This window comes from Drosophila suzukii, chromosome 2L (genome assembly GCF_043229965.1).
Source record: "Drosophila suzukii chromosome 2L, CBGP_Dsuzu_IsoJpt1.0, whole genome shotgun sequence".
NCBI lineage: Eukaryota > Metazoa > Arthropoda > Insecta > Diptera > Drosophilidae > Drosophila > Drosophila suzukii.
Genome location: NC_092080.1, coordinates 13,769,258 through 13,795,469, shown reverse-complemented (window position 1 = coordinate 13,795,469; position 26,212 = coordinate 13,769,258). Strand labels below are relative to the sequence as shown.

The window sequence follows — 26,212 nt, the reverse complement described above, 5'->3', positions numbered from 1 at the left end:
TGCAACTTTGTACTCACGACACTTCTTTGAATTTTTACCCCTACCAAAGATTTTAACTGGCCTGTAATATTACCTGAAAATAAACAAGAGAGAAAGGGGAATTAGTTTGATACTTTACATTAATGAAAAAGTGAATTGCAATGAGATTAGATAAATACAAAGCTAGCTGGCAAAAACGTGGCTAGACTTCAACTGAAAACATAAGGATAAATTCGAAATACCCATATAGCCCCATATGTGCACAAACACACCGATGGGTCATACATCTCGGCTTATTACACTAATTACTGTGGGGCCGAAACATTTTTGGCCCACCTCCTACCAACGCAAAACTTCTGCGGCTTAAGGGAGATATAGAGATACAGCTACCATATCTCCTCCTTTTTTTCGGGTTTGTTTTGGGTTAATGGCTTTCAGGGGAATAGCGTGCAGTAATACAATTTCATAGAGTTACAGTAACAGAAACAAAAAGAGAGATCTCGGGGCTAGTGCATAAACAGTCGGGTAAATAGTGCAAAAAATATTCTATGCTTTTAATTTTATTTTATGGCAAAGCAAACTAAATAAAGTAAAATAAAATAAAATAAAGGGAATGGGCGACAGTTTTGGCGGCTTTTGTATGGGTACGTATGCAAAGCTAACGCCATTGCGGAATTTTTATTGCCCTTCCGTCGCCATGGCGAGCACACCTTATATACACAAAGCTTTAAAGTGCCATCATGAAATATTTCATATGCAAAAAAAAAAAACAAAAATAAGGGAAAACAAAAAAGGTATCTGAAACAAAGGCAGGAGCTGGGAAATGGGAATGCCAACAATGCCACAAACCGTGGCCCAAATGGAGCGCCACAGTCAAACTACTCATGTCTGCTTTTCCTGCCAGCGTTTTCGGGTTGATTTTCATTACAAATTACGTTTATTTACAATTGAAGCCAAAAACTGGGCAAACGAAGACCGCAAATATTTTCACAAAATATGAGAGCATTTTCCCAGGTATTTATTTTACATATTTGGCACTACCAAAATGAGTGAAGTCGCCTTTAGATGGAATTTTTGCGACTAGCCACAGGTTTTTAGCTCGAAATTTAAAACTCACACAGGTGAGTTATTGGAATTTTCGTGGGACGCACATTCAAATCAATTCGGATAGTTTGATTGCCGGCTAAAGGGAATGGAATTTTAAACTGCTATTTGGTAGGCAGTTGACAGGATGCCCGCCGGGGGTTAAGCGAGTGCAAAAGGGGTTAAAGCGTGCGGTGGTATTTAGTGTCCCGGGGTGCTATTGTTTTTGATTGAAGAGTTGAGCACGAACAATTGGTTTACTAATGTTAACAGGCTCTCGACCGCATAAAGTAATTTACGAGAATTTGTTTGCAACCTAATAATCCATTTCAGTTATGATTTTACAAATATTTGTGTAACTAATTTGTCATTTTTAATATGTTTCTAATGTTTGTTATGAATTTTAAAGGAAAGGGTTTATGTTTGTCCATGTCATAATAAACATGTTTATTGACTACCATCCCATGGTCATTAAATGCCACACCGGGGCAACATCGATAGCAGAGCGATTCATTATCCTCAGCTTACTCTAAGCTTATGTGTTTCTAACCCACATCATTGCAGTTCTGAGCCACCCCGTTTAAACCACCATTTTTAAAATCCACAAAGTAAAGCTTGGTTTTTTTTTTTGGTTCTGGTTTACCTTTTTGCGGAAAATGGTGCTGTGCAACCAATAAATTTCCATTTTGTGTTTGTGTGTCGGGGCGCGTCGAATAAATCAAAAATGGTCGCCGCCCCGCCGTGTGCGAGAAATGTGTGACCTATGACCTCAATGCAAATGGAACGCAAAAATATGCCAAGCATTTACCCGAAACATGCTGTAGCATGAACAATTTTAGAGATATGTATTTTGTATTCCCCATTTTGAGAACGACTATCTCAACCCCTATGAAGGGAAAAATTTAATTTCCACTGTTGAACGCTTTTTCCTCCATTTCCCCTTTTTTTTATTATTTGGCAAGTTTCTAACCCCGGGGTTGATGTTCACCTCAAGCTGATGTTTACTGTGCTGCCATTTTTTGCCCCATCGCACGATGTCGCTATGGGTTTATTAAATTTCGCCAGCTCTAATGAAATTTTCGCTTACCAAATTGCGTTCACTTTTGCCGTGGAGGGCCACAGAAACCTGTGATGGTCATTGAGTTTCCTGCGGCTTTTCGGGGTGAACAATCTGCCGCTATCTACCCCACTTTCTCATCAGAACCATCAACATCATCATCGCAGAAGGTAAACATCATACGAATACGAGATCCCAATAGCTTGGGTTGCCATTGGTTGCAATTCGCAAAAAGTTGGTCAACATTTTTAGGGGTGATTTCCACCCCCCAGAAAATGTTTCTAAGCCGCATGTTGCATGTTGCGACATCAATGTTGCAGCAACTTTGACGCAATAGTTTTAGTTAGGGGAAGGGATTTTTCTAAGATATTATATTGGTTATTAAATTTAAAATTTACCTTGCATTAATTATTTTTAAATTAATTTTTTAAGAATTATTATTCAATTTTTAAGCTCATTTTGAAAAAGCGTAAAATAAAGTTTAAAGGATATTTAAAGAAAGTTCCTTAATTTTCTGCACTAGAGGCATAAATCTCTTCTTTTTTTTGGTAAGACAACTTTAGTAATTATTCAGGTAAAATGAGAGCCCAGATTCTAGCTGAAAACAGGTGATGAAAGTGTCCTTAAGTGGTGCAAGAATTTTCAGGAGATTCCAGTGAAGGAAGTGAGGTCAGAGGAGGCTGCCACAGGTGTTGCAAAACTTTTCTAGTTGGCCTCTTGCTTAATTTAATTAGAGACGCAAAACTTTAAAATTTTCTGTCACCCCGAAATTGGCCGCACATGTGTGTGTGTGTGTGAGTGCAGATTTTGCACATGCAGCATTCACCTTTGCCCCCCTGCAAAGGATTTTCCCACTCAACTAAAATTAGTTTACATTTTGTTGCAGTCTTGGCATTTTAAGGGAGAAATATTTTTACAAGTTTCTACCTCTAAGTGAATTAAGTGAATTAAGGTGGCAGCAACTTGGACGAAATTGTCTTTCGTAAACCCTTAAGGCACCGCCTAAGCTCTGTTTTCATCCAGTTGCTCTATTTATTTATGATGAAACTTGACAGAAAATTAGTTAAAATTACAAAGGAGCTTTGAAAATGTTAGCAAAGACCATTTTGCTTTATTGATGTTTCCCAAAAAAAATATAGGCTTAAGTGGGGCTTGCATTTGAGGTAAAATCTTTTAATATCAAATTTTACTTTGAAATGATTTTACAACCAAATCAATGTTAGTGGTTTCATGCAAATATAGTTTACTACTAATTGTAGCCCACAAAAGTCTCCAAGTAATTAACAATCTTTAGAGAAAATTACTTCTCTCCTTATTAAGTTATCTAATGGATAATCAAAATGTCAACAAACACGCACCGACAGTTATTAAAATTGAATTTTCAATTGTCTGCCTTTAATGGAAACTCATTTGTAAGAACAACACGTGCATATCATTCTTAACACAAAGCCAGACCAAACTCATTTTCCTTGAGGCCATCATATGGCCCCCCGACCACACTTAAAGTTTTGGCAATTTATGCTTTGATTTAATTAAATCGCAAATTTAAATTCACATGGTACATTTGGCGAATGTTGATTACATTTTTGGGGCCTCTCCATAAGTCATAAAGGGTTGTAGTTGTGCGTATGCAAATTTTATGGCCAACATGTGTGACGAAAGTTCTGTGTGTAGGCATTTTGCATTTGAATTAGACCCATAAACCAGTAAACTAATTTCATTTACTTTTGCCCACAATTTGCTTTATAATTGTCATTTTCTGTTATTGTCAGAAAACTTTGTGGTAATATTTGTCAAAATTTGTTTCGACTATTTTGCGGAATGCAAAAACATACAAAGGGATTTTGCGTTAAATAATTTAAAGGATTTTTCACGAGCCCTCCTGTGGGTTTGCCTAATATCAATTTGTATCAAAAATAGGAAAAATAAGCCAAATCTGATTTCGATTTGAGGTTAAAATGTGTTGCATTTTTTTATTGAAACGATACTAATAAGCAAGTTCAATTTTATTTACTTATTTGCTAGGCCTGCCATTAAAATACAAATACAGTTTTCCCTCAATTGAATAGTAAATTTGTTAAATCAAAAACCAATTATGAAAGGCTTTTCCATACCAAGAGACCGCAAACAAGTAATTTAAGGGGACAAAGAAAGGAATTATATTCGTCTTCGCTTAATACTGCCATGTAATTTTCACAAGCAGCCAACATTTTCGCTTTTCATTTATTTTTCGGTGCTCGATGGCGAATGCATTTAATAAAATATTTTCCATGCTGTCCAAGGCCTTGTAGCCCTCATGTCATTCAGAGCTTTTCCCCCGGTAGTGGAAAGCCCTTTTCCCGCCGCCTTTTGTTGTGCGAAAATTTATTGATATGAGTGTGTGCCGAGTGTGTGTGTGAGCGAAATTCATTTTGGTAGTGAAAATGTTAAGCGTCGTTGAATGCAATTGAAATGAGGAGGCAGGCAGGGGGTCCAGAATCCCCAATAAAAAGCGCATTTTCTACTCGTTTGCATTGCGAGTGGGTACTTGCATGTGTAAGACCGAAGTTAACATTATTTTTACCCAGTAATTCTTAAATAACAAGGCCGTCGAACGACTTTAAGCCGCTTTCCCAGAGCCAAGTGCGTGCGCGCGTACCCTAAATAAAAAAATAAAAAAAAAATGTTGTAAAAAAGAGTTGGTTCGCATCGAGTGCAAATTTGCATATTTGCAAAGGAGCATTGAACTCATGTCACAGAGTCGTTGGATCGTTGGGTGGGTGGTTGGTTCGCTTTTTTAGTTTCAGCACTTTCAGTAGTTTCCCCGGACTGAGCCCGCCATGTAATCGTCATCGCTGTCGTTTTGGGTGGAGCGAACACGTCTCAAATGACGCCCCCACTCGTTTTGTTTGCCCAACTGATGGACAAGTGTCATGAACATCGAGAATGAGGGATTGGCCATCGCCATCGCACCACCGTCCTACACATGAATTACTTTTTCTACATTTTCCCTTTAGGTGCGTCGTCGTGGCTCTAAATTTGATTAATTCAAGAGGCATTCCACTGGGTGGATCGAACTTGTAATGTGAGACTTTGGAAATTTCTAAAGTATGGTTAGGTACAACATTCTTGCGGAGAAGGGAATATTCGTTTAAAAAGTTTACAAAAAGAATTAGGGATTTTAAATTTACATAAATTATAAATATATAACTATCACTTAATAATATTTATTTATAATGGCAAAGGCAATATAGGCAATTATTTCAGAAATTCTTGCGGAGAAGGGAATTTTCGTTTAACAAGTTGGGATTTAAACTTTACTACGATTATAAATACACAATTATCACCTAATGATATTTATTTATAATGGCAAAGGCAATCAGTTAAATGCAGTGAAACTTAAAATATAGGTAATTAAATCATGGGATAAACACAATTTCTATTGATAGTATAAATACAATTTCTATTGATGGGTTTAATCAATAGAAACAGTATTTATCCCATGAATTAATTACCTTTATTTTAATTTTCACTGCATTTTAACGCATTGCCCTTCCTTTTTCACGTAATGCGAAACTTTGGAAAGGTTTTATAAGCCAGAGGCGGTAAAGGGAAATTTGCTGAAAAATTCTGCCGGCTAATGAAAACCTCAAGCTGTGCGCTCGGACCGTAGAAAATCAGACATTGGCGCAACGGGAGATGAATTGATTTTAAATCAATATTGACAGATGACACTGGCAACAGCAAAAGCAGCAGCAGCAACAGCAGCATTTGAGGCACAAAATGGTTAGCAAAACCCGGAAGTCGAGAGGGTAGTGAAGGAAAATGGGTAGGAAAATTCCTAAGGGGGAGTGTGTATAAGAGTGTGCAATGTTGCAACATGTTATATCGCTTCATTTCAAGTGGAAGCAGCGTCAGGAAAAATTTTGCTGCTGGCTCAGCTGGAGACCGGCGATTAGAGAGTGGCGACAGTCCTGGAGATAAACTGTCAACACGACTATTTAGCAAAGCCATCTATATATTCATGTATATATATATATGGAGTTGGAACCCAGAATGATATACTCGTATGTACTACTGGCTAAATGTATGTGTATCTAAAATGGCATCAAAAGTGCGCCAGAAGGTAATTGCTGGTGTGCAATACGATAATCTAGATAAATACAGCAGGTTTTCTAGTTTATTTCTTTAGAAAAATATTATATTTACTTAAGAAAAATACATTTAGTTAAGCCAGAAACTCTAAATCACTGATATTACTGTATTTGCTGATCAAAATCTAAACTTATTTGATCGTTTCATTTCACTTTCAATAACATTTGATTAAGCCTCGGGGTGCTTATCTGTACAATTATAATTGCAAATTAGAGATAACTGCCTTTTGTCAATAATCTCATTAGGACATTCGATCGAAATGCTCAGCAGTAGTCCAACCTCCCTTTTCTTAGCCAGCAAACCATTCCAAATTTTCTTGTGTCAACCCCCTGGAGGCTTACCAACCGGAATTTTCACTCATTTTCCGAGCAGAACCGACAACAATCGACTGCGAAACCACAAGACCCGCATGACAACGCAACCCATAACCATAAACCTTGGGCCTGGCTACCTACAAAGGACACACATAGAAATACTATAGAAGTCATATGCAATGGGACTCTGTAAAGGAACTGTCACCAACAATTGCAAGTTAATAAATGTCAAGAGTGACAGTCTCTTGAATGTCTTAATTGAATGCTCTGCCACAATCTAGATCTAGCCGCAACTAACTCCCTATTATTATCCCACCCTGTCAACAGTATTTTGTTTTAGATGGGACTGTTGATAGGGGCTGATTAGCAGCTGGTGGAGCTAACTCCATTATATGGGTACTTTTGCTCAATTAAATGAAACTATGTCAAGGTTCACAGACGGGGAAAAAGGAGAGAAAATCTGAAATAAGTGTGAGAATTGCATAATGTTGCGGGAAACCCAGACAGTTTTCCCCACTTAAACTTTGCTGAAAACTGTTGCATAATTTCAATTGCCACCTGCCGAGTTTCAAACCGAAAACAGTCGTCTGTTTTTTCCTTTCAGATTGTTTTGCTTTTCTTTTACCGTGAGAGAGTAACTCAGCAATTTGGAAAATTGTATCTGCCAGATAAGATGGAGATGAAGGCAAAAGTAAAGAGACTTTTGCTATTTGCACTTTTTCTTTCTCTTAGTATCTCACTATCTGGTTTTTCATTTTGCTGTGGTCTCTTTTGGGAAACGCCTCCTTCCTGGCCAGACTTTTGTAATGAAGCGTTGAGGTTGCTGTTGTCTATGGTGTTGCTGTTGCAAGTTGCTTGCGTAGTTGTTGCCAGTTGCTTCCGTGTGGCTGACTTGACTGCAGATTGCCCCTTGGGTTCGCTGTCAGTACGAAATGCCATCGCATAATCACAATAGACTAACGCCCCGCAGGCAATCTCCTTAAGTCTCGGCAAAAAAGTGACTTTTGTCATCGCCAAAATAGTTTTCCCTCACCCCATGGCACCTAAAAACAATCAGGCTGAAAACTTTGCTTTTCTCACATTAAGCAAACAGTTTCGGAAAATATATATTGAGTCAGCCATTTGAAGAGACCGCGTTTCATTTTCAGCCGCGAGTTCATATATTTCATGTTTCACGTTCATTTCTTTCATCCCTTTTATTAATCAATATATGTTTTTTCATGCAGTTTACCCCATTCATGTTGCAAAATGTTGTAAAGTTGTTGCATCGTTGAATGCTTTCAATTTAATTAAGTTTTTTCAACAAGTTCAGGCCCGTTTTACATTTTATTTCATTTCATACTTTTTTCAAGATGCACTCTGGGCGTGATGGTTAATGGGCTTGCCGGTGTTTTAAATGGGAATTGAGTTACTGGAAACTTTATCAAATTTTCTGAAATAAAACTCTTATGTAAGCGAACCCATTTAGCCCCTTAAACAGAGTAAATTAAACTTTATATCCATAAGAAAAGTAATAGTTCTGGTTTCGTTTTTGCTTTTTACCTTGTAATCCACTTAATATATTTTTTGCCATAACATTCCAATCAAAAATCAAGGTTTTTACGTCTACTTATAACCTTTTGTGATGTAAGTCATACTAATCTGTTTATCTTCGGTTAGAAAATCCACTTTAAGTATGGATTATTTTATTTCACGGTGTTACAGTGGGAGGCTCTATAAAAGGCAGATTTTCGGTTTGGCGTTAGCTTTCTTGAAAGAACCCAGCTTCAAGATGTGGATCCCGACGTTTCAACAGCTCATAGCACTTCTGCTCCTTTGTTCCCTAGTGGCCAGCCAATCTATTATCTGCAAATCTTGCCTGAAGGAAAAACTTTTGAGTTTACGCGAACGGATCAGGAACTCTATACGGCAAAGACCAATAATTCAGCCTGTATTGGTCCAAAATCCTCAACCCGTGTACATTCCAGTAATTCAACCTGTTCCCGTGGGTCAACAGAGTAACCCAGAAATCAAGCAGCAACAGTCACAGGTTCAAAATAATAATTATCATTTAAATTTTGATGTAGCCAAATTGATCGAAAGGATACGAAATAATCCTCTTTCGCAAGATTTGGCGTTGGATTTGAAGAAACAGTTACAATCCAATTCACAATCTCAATCACAATCGCAGTCGCAGTCGTCGCTGTTGCAGTCACAGTCACAGTCGCAGTCACAGTTGGGGTCGCAGTCACAGAGGCAGTCGCAGTCGCAGTCGCAGTCGAACCAACTGCAACAGCAACAGCAACAAATAGAGTTGCAGCTTAATCTCCTTCGACAGTTGCAACAGAAACAGTTAGCAGAGCAGGCTGCCTTGCAATCCCAGTCACAATCACAGACTCAATCACAGGCACAATCAGGATCACAGTCCCAGTCGCAGTCCCAGTCGCAGTCCCAGTCGCAGTCCCAGTCGCAGTACCAGTCACAGTCACAAGCTGATTTTCAATCACAATCGCTGCAAAAGCAATTGAATCATGTTATGATTCAGTTAAAGATCCTGCGACACTTGCAACAGAAACAGTTAGAGAAACTACTGTCACAATCAGACTCACAGTCCCAATATAATTCTCAATCACAATCGCTGCAAAGGCAACTGCAACAAATAGAGTTTCAGTTAAAGCTCCTGCGTCAGTTGCAACAGAAACAGTTACTGCAACAATCTAACGCTCAAACGACGCTACAATCAGAGTCACAAGCCAAGCAACTACTGTTGCAGTGGCAAATTCTTCAACACTTGCAAATTCTTCGAAAGTTGCAGCAGAAAAAGTTAGAGGAGCAGAATCGGTCAAAGGACCAGATATACAAGCTGATAAACTTACCTTCATATCCCCGCTTACCAGTACTGCTTCCTTACCCGCCGAAGCCTGCTCCTCCTCTTTTTGGCCAGGACCGAAAAGAATTGGAGAGGCAGATAAAAATATTGCAAGAATTGGAGCTGAGACAAAGGCAAGAAGAACAGGCTGTAGAGATCCTAAAGAAAAAGCACCAACAAGGTACAAACCAACGGATAGAAGAACTTTGGCAATTGCACCTGCTGAAACAACAACGGGAACATGATGAAATTCAAAAACAAATTATCCGGCAATATAGGCGAGTCCAAAGAATGTTAATAACTGGTTTAAACTTGAAGGCAAAGCAACAGTGGGTGGAATATCAACAACAGAAGCGTTTGAATGATCTTAAAAATTGGAAGATTCAGTTAGAGAAACTTAAACAAGTTGGCAGTTCAAGCTCACTATCGAATTCAGAACAAATTGATCTAAGTTCGGTATCGAAAATTTCTGAGTATCAACAGAAGCGTTTGATTGATCTCAAAAATTGGAAGACTCAGTTAGAGAAACTTCAACAAATTGGCAGTTCAAGCTCACTATCGAATTCAGAACAAATTGATCGGAGTTCTGTATCGAAAATTTCTGAAAAAAACACGCATCAACTTAACTTAGAAAAAATTGCCCAGCTTGTTGGCTCAGAAACCGCATCGCAGAAAATTTTAGAAAGTTCTGGATCTGAAAGTTCTGGTCTTCAAGGATCTAAGCAACAAGAAATCATCCAAACCAATGCACAGCAAATTGTTCAAGGTTCTGAATCTCAAACCCAATTGAAGCAACTTCAGTCACAAAAAATTGCCCACCTTGGTGGTTCAAGCACACAAACTAATTCACAGCAAATTGTTCAAGGTTCTGGATCTCAAACATCTAATCTTCAACAAGTGCAGGTGCAAAAGCAATTGCATCAGCATGAGTCAGATAGCCTTAGCCGCAACCTTATTGAACAACAAAATAGCCAATCTTCTGCATCTCACGGTGCCAAGCAGGTGCAGGTTCAATCACAAAAAATTGCCTCAAGCTCACAGGACAGTTTAAAAGAAAGTGTGCTACATAATCTACAGAAGGCGGCCTCACAGGTTGGATCTCAACAGGTGCAGTCACAGAATCTGGTACATAGTCATGGCCAAAACTCTGCTTCACTGGAACATTCAAGTCTATCGCAGTCACAGTCACAGAAATCGGCCCACTCATCATCACCTAATTCAGAGTCGCACTTATCGTCTCAGTCCCAATCGCAATTGGTCAAACATGACTACCTTCCGTCCGACCAAGATGTATTGACCTATTTATTATAAAGTGACCACAAAACGGTAACATTCACTTTAGTTCTCCTCAGGAGTGGACAAAAATGTTGGGATATGATTTTTCTTAATTAACAATTAAAACACACGATTTATTTTTAATTCATAAAAATGTATATCTTAACAGACACTGTAAATAAAAGTGAATCGTTTAAAAATATAGCTCTTTTGATGGGAGCCATTTGTTTATTAATGTTACCCTCTAGAAGAGCTTAACTCCTTGTCAAATGAGTTCCAAAATAAAAGAAAAATCATTGTTACATTAAAAATTTTATTGTAATATTTATATGATGATCATCTATGGGCCAAATAATAAATACCTTAGATAATTTTTGTTAGTTTTACACAGAGAGACAGGTTCAAGTACATTGTTCTTCAATTGAGAACATTCGTTCTTAAAAACCGTGTAAGTACACCTTGGTATCAATGTGCTCAATATTAGAACGAAATGGTGACAAGTAAAACTTAAGCATATTTAACAACTTTTTGATATTGAAATCATTTTCAACCTCAATAATGTCTTTCTATTTCTAAAAACATTTTCAACTCAGATGAGTACATCAGAATTTCCTCTGCGTACATTAACCGGAAGTAAAAATGTTATTGTTATTTCCACTGTACCAAGTCAAGCAAAGATACAAACCTAAATTACAAGGTTGTCTTTTGATAATTTTATTAACTTGTAGCCTAATCCTAACCCTCTTTACTGGCATGCAACCCTTACAGATTATCCTTCAATTTCATCCCTATACAACCCTCAACACCAGGCAGCTGGCGGGACTTGTTAACTTGCAAATGCCCATCAAATGTTGATTTAGCCACGGTTTTCTCACTCAAGCGTAGCTAATGCTGCGAACAAACATATATATAGGTGATTTAACAGGCAATGAGAGATGTCCATATCCAGTCGAAAAGGGAGATACAAAGTATCATCCTGTCCGGAGTGCAGGCAGAAATTAACATATGTCTAAGCTGGGACACGCGATTCCGGAGAGCTGCAAAAACTGGTTTCCCACATTCGCTTCGCTTCACATTTGTGAAATGTTTGTGCAAAGTATTTAGTGCAGCAATTGAGATGGAAATAAAGAGTAACAAAAGGAAAACACAAGACAGCTTGTGCCTTAATTTTACGCCAGAGTGGGCAGGAATAAATTTCCCTACCCGAACTTTGGAGTTCGAATTGTCGTGGGTCCAGGGCCAATTAAAATTGGGTGCAGAAAGTAATGCGTATTTGATATTGTCTCTTTTAAGCAGTTGTTCTGTATTTTAGGGATTGCGAGTCAATTAAAATTGGTTGACAGTTTCCCCCAGTTGCCGGTGGCGTAAATCTCTAGAGCTTTGTGAAAAAAGGGTTCTCTAAATTAAACTTTTCCCTTTCTCTCCCTGTTTTTTTTTCCTCAGTTATTTTTCCTCTTTTTGTGTTTTTTGGTATTTGGCAAATAAATAAAATGTTGCGAAAGTTTTGCTATTTGAGTTGTGTTGTCATGGGAGATGCTGGGGGGTTACTGACCGAGGCAAAAGTTTTTCCAGCATTAAGCCGGGCATAATTAAAATTTTCATACTGTAAGCCCCCGAGCAGATTATAGCCAAGTTTTTCCTGGGCCCTAACTTGCTATTGGCTTTGTTTGCCCCGCTGATTGATGGTAAATAAGTCGGGGAGTCCTCCAATCCTTTTTTGGGTAAATAATTTAGAAATTCAATTCAGGGCAGCAGCTTTAAAGATTACATTGTTGCTAAGTCGAATCCAACTGGCGGCTAATCGAATTTACGAGTCGCCCTTCTCGGACTTTTATTAGCCCATTGAGCAATTCTCTTTTTTCAACGATTTTCCTTTTGTTTCGTCTTTTTAGCTTCGTTTTTACGGCAAATTTCATTTCAATAAAAGTCGCATTAATTTCATTTATTTGCTCCAATTTTTTTCCATCGCCTTCACCAGTTTTATACCCTCTCGCCTTCGTGCTGCCCTTTTTGTCCACCTGTCTCACCTGATCCAGCTGTCCATCAAATGGACCTCCCACTTTGGCCCTCTTTATCACTCTGCCGCCTCGTCCATTTCAATTAACTCTCAAGGATTATTTTATTATGTCAATCAATTTCCGTAACTAAAAAGTCACCAATAAACGAGTGACTGGTCCACCGATTCCCTTGGCCAGAGTTCATCCACGTTTAGTGTTTAATTTGCACTACACCACTTCTTTATTATTTTTTTTTCCAGTGCGCTCTTGCTTTTTCACCGTTTTTTACTAGTCACCTTTTAATTATGGGATCCTGCTGTTGAAGCGGTATTTAATTAAAAATTGAATTTAATGGATGCAACTTTATTGGATCATGTTTAGCAGTGAAAGGAAGTTCTATTAGTCTGGCTCTAACTTCATTGATTATTCGTTTTATTGGGAATGCTTTTGAGCAGTCGGAAAATGTAATCAAGGAAAGGTAAAAGGTCAATATAGATTATTTTACAGGTACATTTAAGATTTATGAATCAGGAAAAGCAGAAAAATCTCGTAACAAACATATTCTTTTGTACTCCCTAAGCTGTAAGGTCAAACATATATTGTGCTTCTTAGTTTATTAATATTTAACCCCAATCCCTGCTCAACTTTTACTTTAAAAGCATTCCCCAGTAAGTTGTCTTAAAAATGCACACAACATGTTTCATTCTTGTAAGCCAGAGAAAGTAATTGCCAGTTGAGCCTACCCCTTTCAACTTTTCACGCATTAGAAAATCAAAACGTTTTCCAGGCTGGAAAACAAATTTCAAATCTTCGGTACTCATGAATCATTGAACACACTGAAAGAGAAGAGGGGGATAGCACTCAACCAATTATAAATTTTGTGGGCGGTTGTGTAGGCGTATTTTCCTGTCAATTTGATTGTGCACATGGCTGTAGTGCCTGTATGTCTGAAACTTGATCTATAGCTATGGGCATATGTTAAACACACAGTGAAAACAACATCCAGAAGAAAATGGTTACGACCAACAATAAAATGACTCAAAAGCCAATTAAAGATAACAAGAGGCAACAAAAACTTTGCAAAACAAAAAATGCATTAGCATAACCAAACAAAGTTGAGAAAAGAGAAAAGCTCGTAAAATGGGGGACTGGGATTTAGTCTAAGACCTGTGACTAACCGCATAACGGGAAATAAATGTTGCATAAAGAACAAACAATTGCTGACTGCAATCAATCAACAGAGTTAAACGGTTCCGAGAACAGCCCAACTTGGTTCTTGAGTGACGAATAAACTGCAGAAAACTCTGACATCGGTTCCCATTCCTTTCACTCGGGGCCCGGAATCAACCAGGAAGGAAGTACTACGAGCTGCAGGAGTTAAAACCTACAAGGCCTACATGACTGCCATAGCTCGCAAGACACGAAACGGGTTGAGCAAGCACTGAACTTGTAGGATGGATAATCAAATCTAAAGTATTAGAAAATATTTATATAAAAAATTGTTTTTTTTAAAAGGGACGAGAAACTTTTATATTTTATATGTCACTCTGTTAATACTTATTTATATATTATATTTTGGGTAGCTCTAATATTTTTATTTAAAATATTTAAAAGAAAAAAAATTCTTAAGGATAGGGGGAATATTTTTTTATATATTATATTTTGAGTAGGTCTAATATTTTTCATTAAAATAAAAATAAGAAAGACTTACTTAAGAACAGTCTTATTAGGTATATATAATTTTTTTTTAAATTTTAGTATGTTCATCGCATATTTCTTCCAGTGTAAGAAGTGAGGGCGCGCACATAAGAAGGCAGGAAAAGCATTTGAAATGAAGAGCATGTATGTGGCCATTGTGCGGAGTGGAATGGAATGAATTGGAGTGGGCCAGAACCGAATCAAGAAGGGCTGAACTGAATCAGGGGGCCATGGTTGTTCCATGGTTGTTCCATGGGTGGGGGGGCTGGCTAAAAGAGTGCGGCCTAAGCCGACAAGTCTGACTGCAGGCATTCGAAAGTTGCTGGAATGCAAAGGAGGCAGCTTTGGCATTGAAAGAGCATTTGAATGCGGTCGACAAAAAATAGGGCCTGGGTTCGGGAACGGGAAGCAAACAAAGCAGGGCGATGAAGTTGAAAAAAGAAATGCCAAGTGCATGAAAATGAAAGATGAATAGAAAGGGGGGATATTTTCAGCTTTAATCGAGCGTGCTGGTAGATGTGGGTGCCCAAAGGAAGCTACGATTTCTTTTGAAGAATTATTGACTCTCGGTCAACACTAGCCATTCAGAGTGTTGTAAAAATCAACCAGCATCGATGGGAAAAAAAAAGAAAAAATAGAAAAAATTTAAAAACTCCTGCAGCGGCTTAGAATGAAATTCATGTCTGTCAGACCTGAGATAGAAAGATCACCGGATAAACTGAGAATGTTCGAATGACAAAGGCAATAGTAGGTAGGCTGCAAAAGAAAAAACTTTGTACTATTGTACGGGGCCAACTATTGTTAGAAATCTCTTGGAAATCTTTCGACATATGCTTTGCCTCCAGCTGGAGTGCTTCATTTGAATTTATGCGGCTTGAGTTATTCAAAACTGGCCACTTGAAAATCAAATAAAAAACCGGAGAACCAAGGAAAACAGAACTCAAAATATAAGATTTCCAGTAGCTGATTGCCAGCAAAGGGTGGAATGGAAATAAAGGGTTTCTTAAAGAGGTTCGCTATAGGAGTATAGGAACCCTACGAGAGGCCCCATAAACAGATCGTTAAACGTTCGGGGCAAATTGCTGGCACACGCAAACTGGCACGCCCAAACCGGTTGCAAAGAGGCAGATACATCAAGATGACAACCAAGCCGAGGAGAAGCTAATGCTGCAACTTGCAACAGCGACAACGAATGCCTCACAAAACAATGCGAAGGCCCCCCCTAACCCCTCCTCCAGCCCCTTTTGACCACGCCCCCTAATGGCCTGGCCATAAAAAGCTCATCAACGTCATCTTCTCCATTGTCCCCATCTCCATTCCTGAAAAACCCACAAATGTTGCACAGTGTGCAGCAGCAGCAACAACAGCATCTAAAATTTGATAAAAATTAGACAGCAAAAGGTAAAGAAAGAAAAAGTAAAATACAAGCGAGACACAAAACAATTTTGAAGAGCCAACGATTATTTAAAGTGAAGCCAGGCAACAAATGATAATGGTAACCACCCAACAACGTCCAACAAATAGCCGTAAGATACGCCCGGTAAAAAGTCATGAAGTCAAAGGAAAATTTAATAATAGTAGGTAGAGGTACAAGCACACAAATGCCACTTTGTAAATATATTTTCTATAGAAAAACCTTGAACAATCGCTTGGTGTTGCTGCCGTGGCTGTCGATGTTGCATGTTGGTGGTAGCAAATGCTTCCTGCAACAGCAGCGGTGCAATAGACGTGTGGAATGTGTGCTTACTCTACTTCGTTGAAGGTATTTTTGTTAGGATCATACGTTTATGGTTTGAATGAAAAGTTGAAGTTATGCAATGAATAAAATGTCCCTGTTATCTAAGTCCTAACTAACATTTCAAAATGGAATGTGGAAAAATAAATATATATAAATACTTATTATTTATTTAAATTACTTAAGCAGATACTGATATGGTATCATTACCTGTAATTGCAGCTTGAAATATATATATATTTTTATAAGCCCAATACTTTTACTTTATTTATTCCTCTCATTTCTAAATTTATGTGTATTTTGAATCTTTTTTACAGTAGTTAATCTACAATTTGATCACACAGGTATCGAAAATTCGATAAAACATACCTCTTTTAGAGTACATTTGATTTTAATTCACCAACATCGTAAAAAATTCCCATTAACTTTTATAACAACACTTTGAAATGTTTCCAGTTTTCTATAACATTTTAAGAGTGCTCCAATCTCTTTCCCAATTTCCCTTTACTATCACTTGTAGTGTTATCGTTTTTATCGCCAGTTATTTCAACTCCATGCAATTAACACCATTTTCTAGTGCTATCAACATCATATTTTTGTGAAAATAGCTATAGTTTAACATTTAAGAGAAAGGCGCCTCTCTCAACATGTGTTCAATAAATCAAACAAAGTCCAGAACAGGGATTGGGGATTGCATGTTGTGGAGCCACAAAACAAAAAGAGAAAAATATTTAACTAATTAGAGTCATAAATCTGGACGAAATATGGCCTACCCACAAACCAGTGTCGGTTGAAAATGAGCACTAATAACTCAATCGGAGGGCTTAACCACTGTTATGAATAGGCCAAATCAAAGCCCCGAACTTGCATTGTCCAAGTGTCAATTTTTGGCAGTAGAGGGGGCAGAAGTCAGAAGTCAGTGGCAGACAAAAAGAAGGCGCGTCCCGAATGTCGGATGGATATTTGTATGGAGAGACTGTGACCCAAATTGCACAAACTGATGGACAAGACATTTATGACACTGCGCCTGCCTTTGGGGTTATCGTTATGGTTATGGTTATGGCCCCGGCACACGGAACCCCTCCGAAACTCCGACAGACAAATGGCAAACTCATGGCAGACACTCTGGGCGAAACATTTGCATGTTTAACTTGGCACACAATGGCGACTCCGATTGCAAACCCAAACGAAAACCCAAACCCAAACCCGTACTCGAACCTCTACTCCATTGAAAGTCATGGTCTGCATTCGAAAAAGAAAAACCAGAAAACCGGCCAAGTCAACAAAAGGGGTACAGAAAACTGCAGTCGATGCACGTGCATAACATATATTTAAATTTGAAAGTTTTTCTCTTTCGGGCGAAAAAGCATAAATAAATTATTACTGACAGTCAATGCATTTTTTTTTTTCTGTTGGCCTTTCCTCTTTTATCTTATTTTTGTTTTTCATATTAATTTACGGGTTTATTGCTAAAGACATCATTAAAGTGAAAGTCAATTTGCCAGCGATTGTTGTTTCCTTCATTACTTTTTAGCTTCTAATATTTCCGAAGCGCTCTAAGCTGATTTTTATTTATGACCGCATATTTTTCTTGTAGATTTTTCCTTTTATTATTCGGTTGCCGTTTTATTAAAGTGCGTGTCTAGCCGAAAGTAAGCAACGCTAATTAATGACTTGGGCGCCGCTTCTTCATTAAAGTGAGGGAGTTAAATTAATTTAATTTTTCTTCGGGTTTTTATGGTGCACTTTTTTTGGCACTTTACTTGGCTGAGGTAATTTATCATTGCATAACTGACAGTTTGGATAGGTTTGCTTTAATAAAAAACCATTGCAAGCTCCTTTTTTGTTGGCAAAATAATTGCCATCTCTTAGATTTTAAGCTTTAGAGAAGCTTAGACTTTAAGGATTTTTAATATCTTATATACTATAAACTAAATAAAAGGAACTAAATCCTTTGCATCTCTAGCACTTACTTTCTGTCTAAGCGTTTTAGAATGGGGCAATTCACATTTCATTAATTCCCCCAACAAACACTAAAACTAGAAAAGGAAAATGTTCATTTGCTTTCGCCCGGGGAACCCCAAAACTTTAATTACGCTAAGCGAGTGTTTGCTGTGGGGGAAAACTGTCTGTCGGTGAGTTTCGGAAAAAAGGAAAACGCAAACAAAGAGTGTTTGACCGCGAACCGCCGAGCTGAACACTTCCACTAAACTTGTTTCAAACAAAGAGCGTTAAACGTTTTAGCGCGGATATTGGGACAGATACCAGCAAATGGAATGTAAAAATGTTTAGAAAATACAAAAATTGAACCAACGACAGGCGACAGTTGGAAAACTCGCCCTGGAATCCAATAAGCTGCAATTGTGTGTGTGGGTGGTTGGGGGTTGCAAAAGTTTTAGGAGGTTCGGTAAAAGAAGAGAAAGGTTGTCGGGAAAGTGGCCTGAGTGCCAACGCAGGCTCAGTTTAAGTGGTCGGGCTAGAACAGAGAATGCACTTGTAAAAATAAATTCAAAAAGAAAATATATAAAAATTGGAAATATCAAAAAAAATATGAAACTGAACTAAATTTGTATGTATACACTTAAAAGAAATAAAATATCAATAGCTTATATAAAAAAATATTAAATCAATTTAAAATTAAATTACTTAAAAATTTTTTAAGCCCAAATTTTATTTTAAGTTATAAAACTATAATATCATATATGCACAGAGAGAAATATTCAAGTATATTGATCTTGAATCGAGAACATTCGTTTTTAAAAACCGTGTAAGTACATTTAGGTATTAATGTTCTCTATACTAGAACGAACGACTAACAGTTTAGTAATTGAGATATACCATTTAAATACCGCCATTTCAACTTAAGAACTTAAGAACATTTTGAACTTAGATGAGAACGTCAGAATTCTCTCTGTGAGGCCCATTTTGGGATCCCCCTATTTTTCACAGTGAAGACCTGCTCAGTGAGGAAAAATTCTGTCAGCGAATGGCAGTTAACTTGGTCAAGTGAAGAGCATCGCAGCCGCTGGAATGTGAAAGCCATCGCCGTCATCATTGCCACAATCATAGTCACAGTCGCTGGGGTTTTGAGTTTGGAGTGCGGAGTTTGTAGAGTGGAATCGGAGTTCGGGGCTCGTGAAGAGTCTAGAATGCGTGTTGGACCAGTTGGCACGTTTCTGTGTCAGGAACGCTATTTTTACGGTCAAGCATGACCGAAGAATGAGACAGAAACAGATACACTCACATGTGGAGAAAGAGAGGGGGCTATAGCTATAGTTTGCTTTTTTCTCTAATATCATTTGGACGTCGCACAGACCTAAAAACTTACTTTCTGGTTACCATTTTTATGGCTCCCATTCTTGGCCTCATTTTAATTGCAAACACCAGACAGAGGTGGAAAGAAAAGCGAGGAAAATGTAGAGGGGGGGGGATGGAAATCTATGGACAGAGACTGCACTTTGTATGCAATCCTCGCCGTCTGAGAATGGTTTTCTATTTTTATGCCACTTTGGCTCGGGCACCTCTTCTTGTTTTGCTTGTAATTCGCTTAACGCCGCTAGGTGGCGCTGCTGATGGCCCCTGTTGACCCAATTGGCCAGAAATGGCCTGCAGCCGAGTGGGAATCCCCTCGATTTTTCCCACTTCATCCCGCACTTTTCCTTTGCTCGCCGCTTTAATTGTTGGCGCGAAGATTTTTCTTTGTTTTTCGCTTTTCACTTTTATGCTGCCCGGCAGCCGAGTGCTGTTCCAACTCACAATCCCCCTCACTTTTCTTCTTTTGCATTTTTGATTTTTGCTTCCGCAGATTCTACAATTTTCCGTTTCGGCTCACCGGAGTTGAAGTTTAAGTTGCAATTGAGCAAATGTTTGAGTTGAATGTGCAAGTTTGTTGACTTTTCATTGAATCATTTAACATTTTGACTGTTGCTGGAGCAAGCTTACCTGTAACGAAAGGAAATTGATATTGGATATTAACAAATTGGATTTAAGGGTTTAAAATGTATTTATTTTAATATACATTTTTATATGAATATTACTTTATGTTTGTTATTGAATTTAATTGTGAGTCAGCACAAGACGCAATATTATATTACTCTGATACATTTTGTATTGAGCATAATTAAAGATTTGAAGCCTTAATAGGGCCAGTAATTATTTCCTTAAATCATCTCAAATATCGTTTTTCCGTTTTTAAGAAGAATTTTCCGTTTTGCGCTGTCCGTGCACTTAAAGTAATTTCTTAAGATCATGTCTTATTCATTTCATGTCAGAATACACATACCCCTACTGTGACTAAGATGAAGAAGACATCGCTCCTTGGGCTAAAAGCAAAAAGAATAGAAACTTCTCTTGTCAAAGCAAGTTATTTTTCTATGCAAAGATGCCGCAGGCTCCTCGGAGAACATTTATTTACTTAATATTGTGTGCATTACACATACGCCCCATTAGACAGCTAGCAGGAGACAAAAACAACCACGTCAACGGCAGACACATAATAAACTGAGTTTGTTATTGTTTTCCTCTAGTTACATATTTTTTTTTTTTGTTTTATTATTGTTTTCGCAAAGGAAAGGGCGAAAAAGCAGCCACAGGTGGTTAATATGGTAACTTTCACACTTAGCGTTTTCCTGCATTTTCCAACCCATTCCACCCCACAATTTTTGCTTCGCGCTGCCGTTTGTTATGCTATAATTTACATACATTATGCATGTTCTGGCTGCTCGCATCTGTATCTCAGGTACATTGAACCTGCAACGATTGCAGGCTGGAAAAAAAGGGGGAGCAAAGTGGTGAAATACCAGAAACCAAAAGCTGCAAAAGGTGCCGGGGGATGTGTTGGTTCTCGGGTTTTACAGGCCAAAACAAACAAAAGTTCTTCGGCAGCAGCAGATACGGCAACTGTTGCTAGTTTCCGGCTTCCGTTGCCGATGACAAATTTTTGCCAGCCATTCAAACATTTTTTTTCGCACTACCCCTTTTTTTTTTGTTTATCATACTCCCATTTTTTGTGCACTGAGTGCATGGGTTTTGAGATTGGCGGTTGAACTTTGGCTTCGACTGTTGCCAAAGTTTGTTTTTTTTAGCTGAAAACTTTTGCTTTTTCGAGGGGGAAATGTTGGTATTTTTTTAAGGTCTAATGAACGTTTTTGCTGTGGCAGATATTTATTAATTATTAATTTTTTTGGTTGCGGCAGGGAAGGAATTTCAGATTTATTAAAGTTACTTTTTTCTGTAAATGATTTATTAAAAATGTTGTAATCCCCAGGAATGTGAGATATTAATAAATTAATATTTAAAGTTTAATTTCGTCTACCCTTCATATGCATCTGCAATTTAAATTAGGTGAACTTAAACTTTCAAGGGACTATCAATTATTTCCCATCAAATTCGAATTACCAAAAATTTTCCCACTTTTCCAAGCCACAAAGATATCTACCCAACTGCCAACTTCGCCACTCACTTAACCCGTTTTTCCCATTTTCCTTTCGTGGTCTTCTCTGCACTTTTGCCAACTCCCACGCACATGTTCAGAGTCTCCCAAAAGCATACAAATTATTTAGGCAATTTACAGGGCCCCACACAGTCCGTCCCCGAAGCACAGCTCAATTGCGAAGTTATTCACATCTCCGGCATTCAGCACTGGGGATCTACTTTAAATAATGAAGCTATTTTCGCGTTCAATTCCCATACGCAGCCAATCACTTCGCCCGGCGAACAAAAGGGCCAAAGTCGAACAATGCCAATGGCACAAGTGCACAAAACTTTAGACTAAATCAATAAAAAAAAAAAATGTGAATGGAAGAGCGGCCAAGAGTCCTGGGAAGGTTAAGAAATCCCCAGTGCAGCGGCATCTTTATCTTTATCTTCATCCCCAATCCGCAATCCTCTATCTCCATCTTCATAATCGCCATCATCGTTGCCATGGACATTCCCTGGAATTCTCCACCCTTCCCATAACGCGTTCCGAACACGTTTCGCTTATCACCAGTAGGGAATGGTGGCGGGAAAATAAAGGGGAAAATCTTATCGGCATGCTCGGCATTCATGAGATCTCTGAATCGAAAGCTATAGCCGCCAAATCGCAGAGCTACTTACGTGAGGCCGTTTGGATTGCGTGTGTATGTAGATACTCATGTGTAGGTTGGAGAGGCAACAATGGACCCCCAGCCCAATATGCTCGACATGGGTATTACCTGTCTTTTGTATAACATCGCGATTGGCCGGGGAAGTTGTTCGGGGGGGGGGCAGGAAATGCTTTTGGCACGACAGACTTTTCAATAAACTCCCTCAAGCGTGTGCATTAAATGCAGCCAGAGAAGCAGAAGCCAGCCAAGTCAATGCTGCACAGTGGGACTGTGCTTCAATTGCTGGACAGTGGTTAACAATTTATAAATAATTAAACAAAATTATTTTATGGAACTAATTAGCTTTATCGAAAACATTAAGCGAACTCTTAAAATGTGAGAGTACCCTAAATGTCCAAACGTTTTTCTAGTCAATTAAATATTTGTTCATCACTGCTTGCATCAAAAATATAATATACATAATAAATAAATTAATATATTTATTTATTTAATAAGTTAAATAATATTATTATATCACATCAGTTGCACTTTTCCCCTAATCACTTTTGTAATTAACAAAGCTTTGTTGGTTTTCCCCTTCACTTTTCCCACGTTTTGCACCCACTGTGCATGCATCATTGGCAGCATTGTGGTAGCCACAAATTCTTATTTGTTTCTTTCATTTCTAGCCCAACTTTCCTGTGTCCTACCTCTCTTTCTCTGGGCCCTCTACCTTTCCCTGTCTATTTCTCTAAGGGTTTTTCCCCCAACGCCGCTCGGCAATTTGCATGGCTTGAAATTCGAATTTGAAATGGAAAAGTAAATCGTGTAATGTGCCTGCAAGAAATTGCCTAATGCCCCCAGCGCTCGGCGTGAAATAGAAAGAGATGGCTAGCGTTGTGGGGAAAGAGACGGGCATAGCTGAGAAGCAGCGGTAGAAAGAGGTAGAACGGTTGACTGCCTGACAGGCAATTCCAGGCCGCAAAAGTGCGGAGAGTGGCTCCGTGCTAAAAACCTTTAACCAGAAGCAACGACTTTGAGGCATATGGGACCACTGGTAAAGGGAAAACCAAGCTTGGAAAAACCAAAAGAAAAAAAAACACACAAAACCAAAGAAAAACCAAGGAAAACTGAGAAGCAAAATGCAGACCCGCGTAACGAGGAGAACGTGAGCTTTGTGCATCGGCCATTTATGATGACGGTGATGAAGGCACTCCCACTTGTTGTTGTTGTTGATGCACAGGAAATAAAAGTGTGATTTGAAAAAACGAAAATATATAAAAATATAAAATACCTAACTTATCTATAGATTTCTAAACAAATATTCAATACACATATAAACAATAAATAAATACCATTTTAGGTAATCCCTTGAGCTTTATAAAGTAATTTATTCGCTTTGCCTTTATTTTGTTACTGCTTATCACACTCTTGATCCTACAATATCAACATCAAAGCGACCTCATTTTTTCTGCGTGCAGTTGGTATTGCTGTCGTGCATGCAACACTAATACCAGCAACATCAGCAGCAGCAACAGCAGCAGGTGGTGCATGATTGCATGTTGCAAAGGGGGAAGGCAAACCGGGTTGGACTTTCTCAAGGGGTTGACTGCGTGTTGATCTTAAACTTAGATAAATAAACTTCAACTTCAAGGAAAAGCAGCCATAAAAATAAAAAGCAAAAAGTTTAAAAAACAAGGGAGAAATATTTAAAGGTTTTCCAATGAACATTTTTGTGCAGCAGCATTAACACGTTGTTGCCCGAACAAAAGACCGGCGAAAAACTCCAGGAAAAAATGGGGAAAACGGACTCTTCAGCCATTGTCCACTCACGGACGAGAAAAGCGAAGCTGCCTGAAAAATGGGGCATTGAAGCGTGGAAAAGCTGCCTCCACACTTCTCTGGAAAACTCCCACACTTTCCCGGCTTCGATGCTGTGCCCAGCCATGTGACAATTGTCAATGTGAGACCATAATTTAAGTTTTAAAGTGGTGAAGGAATTTTTCCAACGTTTTTTGGGCAAAATGTAATCGAAAAAAAATAAACCAAAACAAAGTACGATTTTTGCATGAAAAGTAAAAGAAAAAGAAGAAGACGAAATACCCCTCTGGAATGCTTTTACACTTTTGCAATTTCGGTTCAATATTTTTTTGGCATTCTCCTTCTCTGCTTGTGGTTGCTGCTGTTGTTTTGTCACATTGCGCATACGTCACGTTGGCTCCCAGTTTTTGGCTTTACTTCAGACATTCGACTTTTTCCACTGATAGACTGTGAGGCAAGGGCAAAAGAGTGGTATTGTGGGGGGTGCTGGCCTTATTGTTTCGTACTCGGCGACAGCCCCAAGCAAAATTATACGCATGAGCGCCACGGAAATGGCAAACTCGACTACAACAACCGATGCCAAAAAAGGAAACTACAGAGGCCAAAACACAACACAAAAAAAAAGAATAATAAAAACGGCAACAAAACAAACAGAATTGAAAGCAACACCGAAAAGTGTTGCCGGAGTGGAGGAGACAAAAAAGTGCAGCATTGCATGTTTAAATGGAAAAACAAAGGCTGCCATTTCCACCTGATGCCACGCCCTAAAACCTAGCACTTGCTGAAGAAAAAAGGGGGAAAAGCTGGGGAAAATCGGTGTATGAGTGAGTTCCGTTGTAAAAGTTGCTAGGAAATCAAAAGAGTTTTTGTCATCATGATCACAGCATGGTAAGCTGAGTGAATGGCAAGCGTCTACGGGGTATGAAAAGGAGGTTTCTGCAAGGGTATTATGGCCAGGTAAGTTTGGCTAAAATGTAAGAAAAAAGAAATGTGTTTTGGGATAAGCACTTAACAAAGAGTTGGTTAACTGAATTTAAAAAGGTAATTTAGTTTTTTTTAACGAACACATTTCTTTTATAAATATATTTTTTTTTTGATAATACAAGATTTACAAACTACATTTTCAGACCATCTCTATGACCAAAAATAATTGGATTGTTAGATTGTTGTGTAAAATTGGTAAAAGGCAATTTATTTTAGGTCTATCATTTAACAGATATTTGGCTCCTCAGAATTTTAAAAATGAGTGTAATAACTTTAGCTAACAATTTTCTGTTTTTTAAATGATACTTGAGAAATGAGATTGTTTATTTATAAATTTTTAATATTATAGGAAATATTAAAATACTAGGCAATTACTAAGTTCCATTTCCGAAACCGAAAACATTTTGAAACGGTTATATTTTTGTCCAAGTTGGCCCAAAAATGTCAGCGGATTAGTTAGCAACTGGCAAGCATTGAGCTAAATACCCATCCCAGGAAAATGGCACAGAATGAAGGTCGGCAGGGGGATGTAAAATGTTGGGAAACTGCAGTATTATAGGAAAACCAAACACACGAATGCAAAGTGACCAAGAAAATGGCTGCACAACCAAGTGTTCCGTTTCGCTTCGAATTGTTTGTTTGCCTGTGTGGCCGATGGCCAACTGCGGTTCGGTTCGGCTTTGGGCCAAAACCCTTTCACTTTGAAATCTGCAACTCTCGGGTCACTGCTGCCAAACTGCTGGACAGGATTAGAGCCACTTACAGCCGGAGTGGCTGTTGCCAGCAAATATCCAGCATGGCGGTGGCAATATCATAAAAAGCAACAGCTAAATGCCATAAAGCTGACGCGAGATCCAAGTGTAGGCCAGGCTATGGATTATACCGACTTTTTGGCCAGGCTCTTATCTATTTGCCCCGAGTGATGTGAAAGCTAAGCCAATGCTCACTGAGCTCGTAAATTAATTGCCTCGACTCGAGAGTCCCAGAGTGGAAAACTGGACAGACCACTGGTCAGAGTCGCCTGCATAATGTATGTTAGCTTTCCATTTTCAGTTGACAGCATTTTCCAGTTTAATTCGGTGCATTGCACTTCGTCTGCCGAGAAACACAAAATGGTCAATTGAAGTGTAAGTGCCGCTGGATTTCTCGCAGTGTGTCGCTCGAAAATTGACAGTAATTAGATTGATTGCCTTGTGCTTTATGCAAATGGCTTGCTCATACT

The 26,212-nt window shown here is 38.5% G+C and overlaps 2 protein-coding genes across 7 annotated transcripts in view; one reads left to right on the top strand and one right to left on the bottom strand.

Moving 5' to 3' along the window:
• The window catches only part of Fas3 (fasciclin 3), a 78,572-nt gene that overhangs the window by 28,673 nt on the left and 23,687 nt on the right, over nucleotides 1-26,212 (bottom strand). The gene's annotated exons all lie outside the window — the stretch shown is intronic.
• Acp36DE (Accessory gland protein 36DE) lies at nucleotides 8,309-10,961 on the top strand. Its single transcript, XM_017086456.4, has one exon. It carries the CDS (start codon nucleotides 8,339-8,341, stop codon nucleotides 10,724-10,726), a length of 2,388 nt encoding a protein of 795 aa, XP_016941945.4. The 5' UTR covers nucleotides 8,309-8,338; the 3' UTR covers nucleotides 10,727-10,961.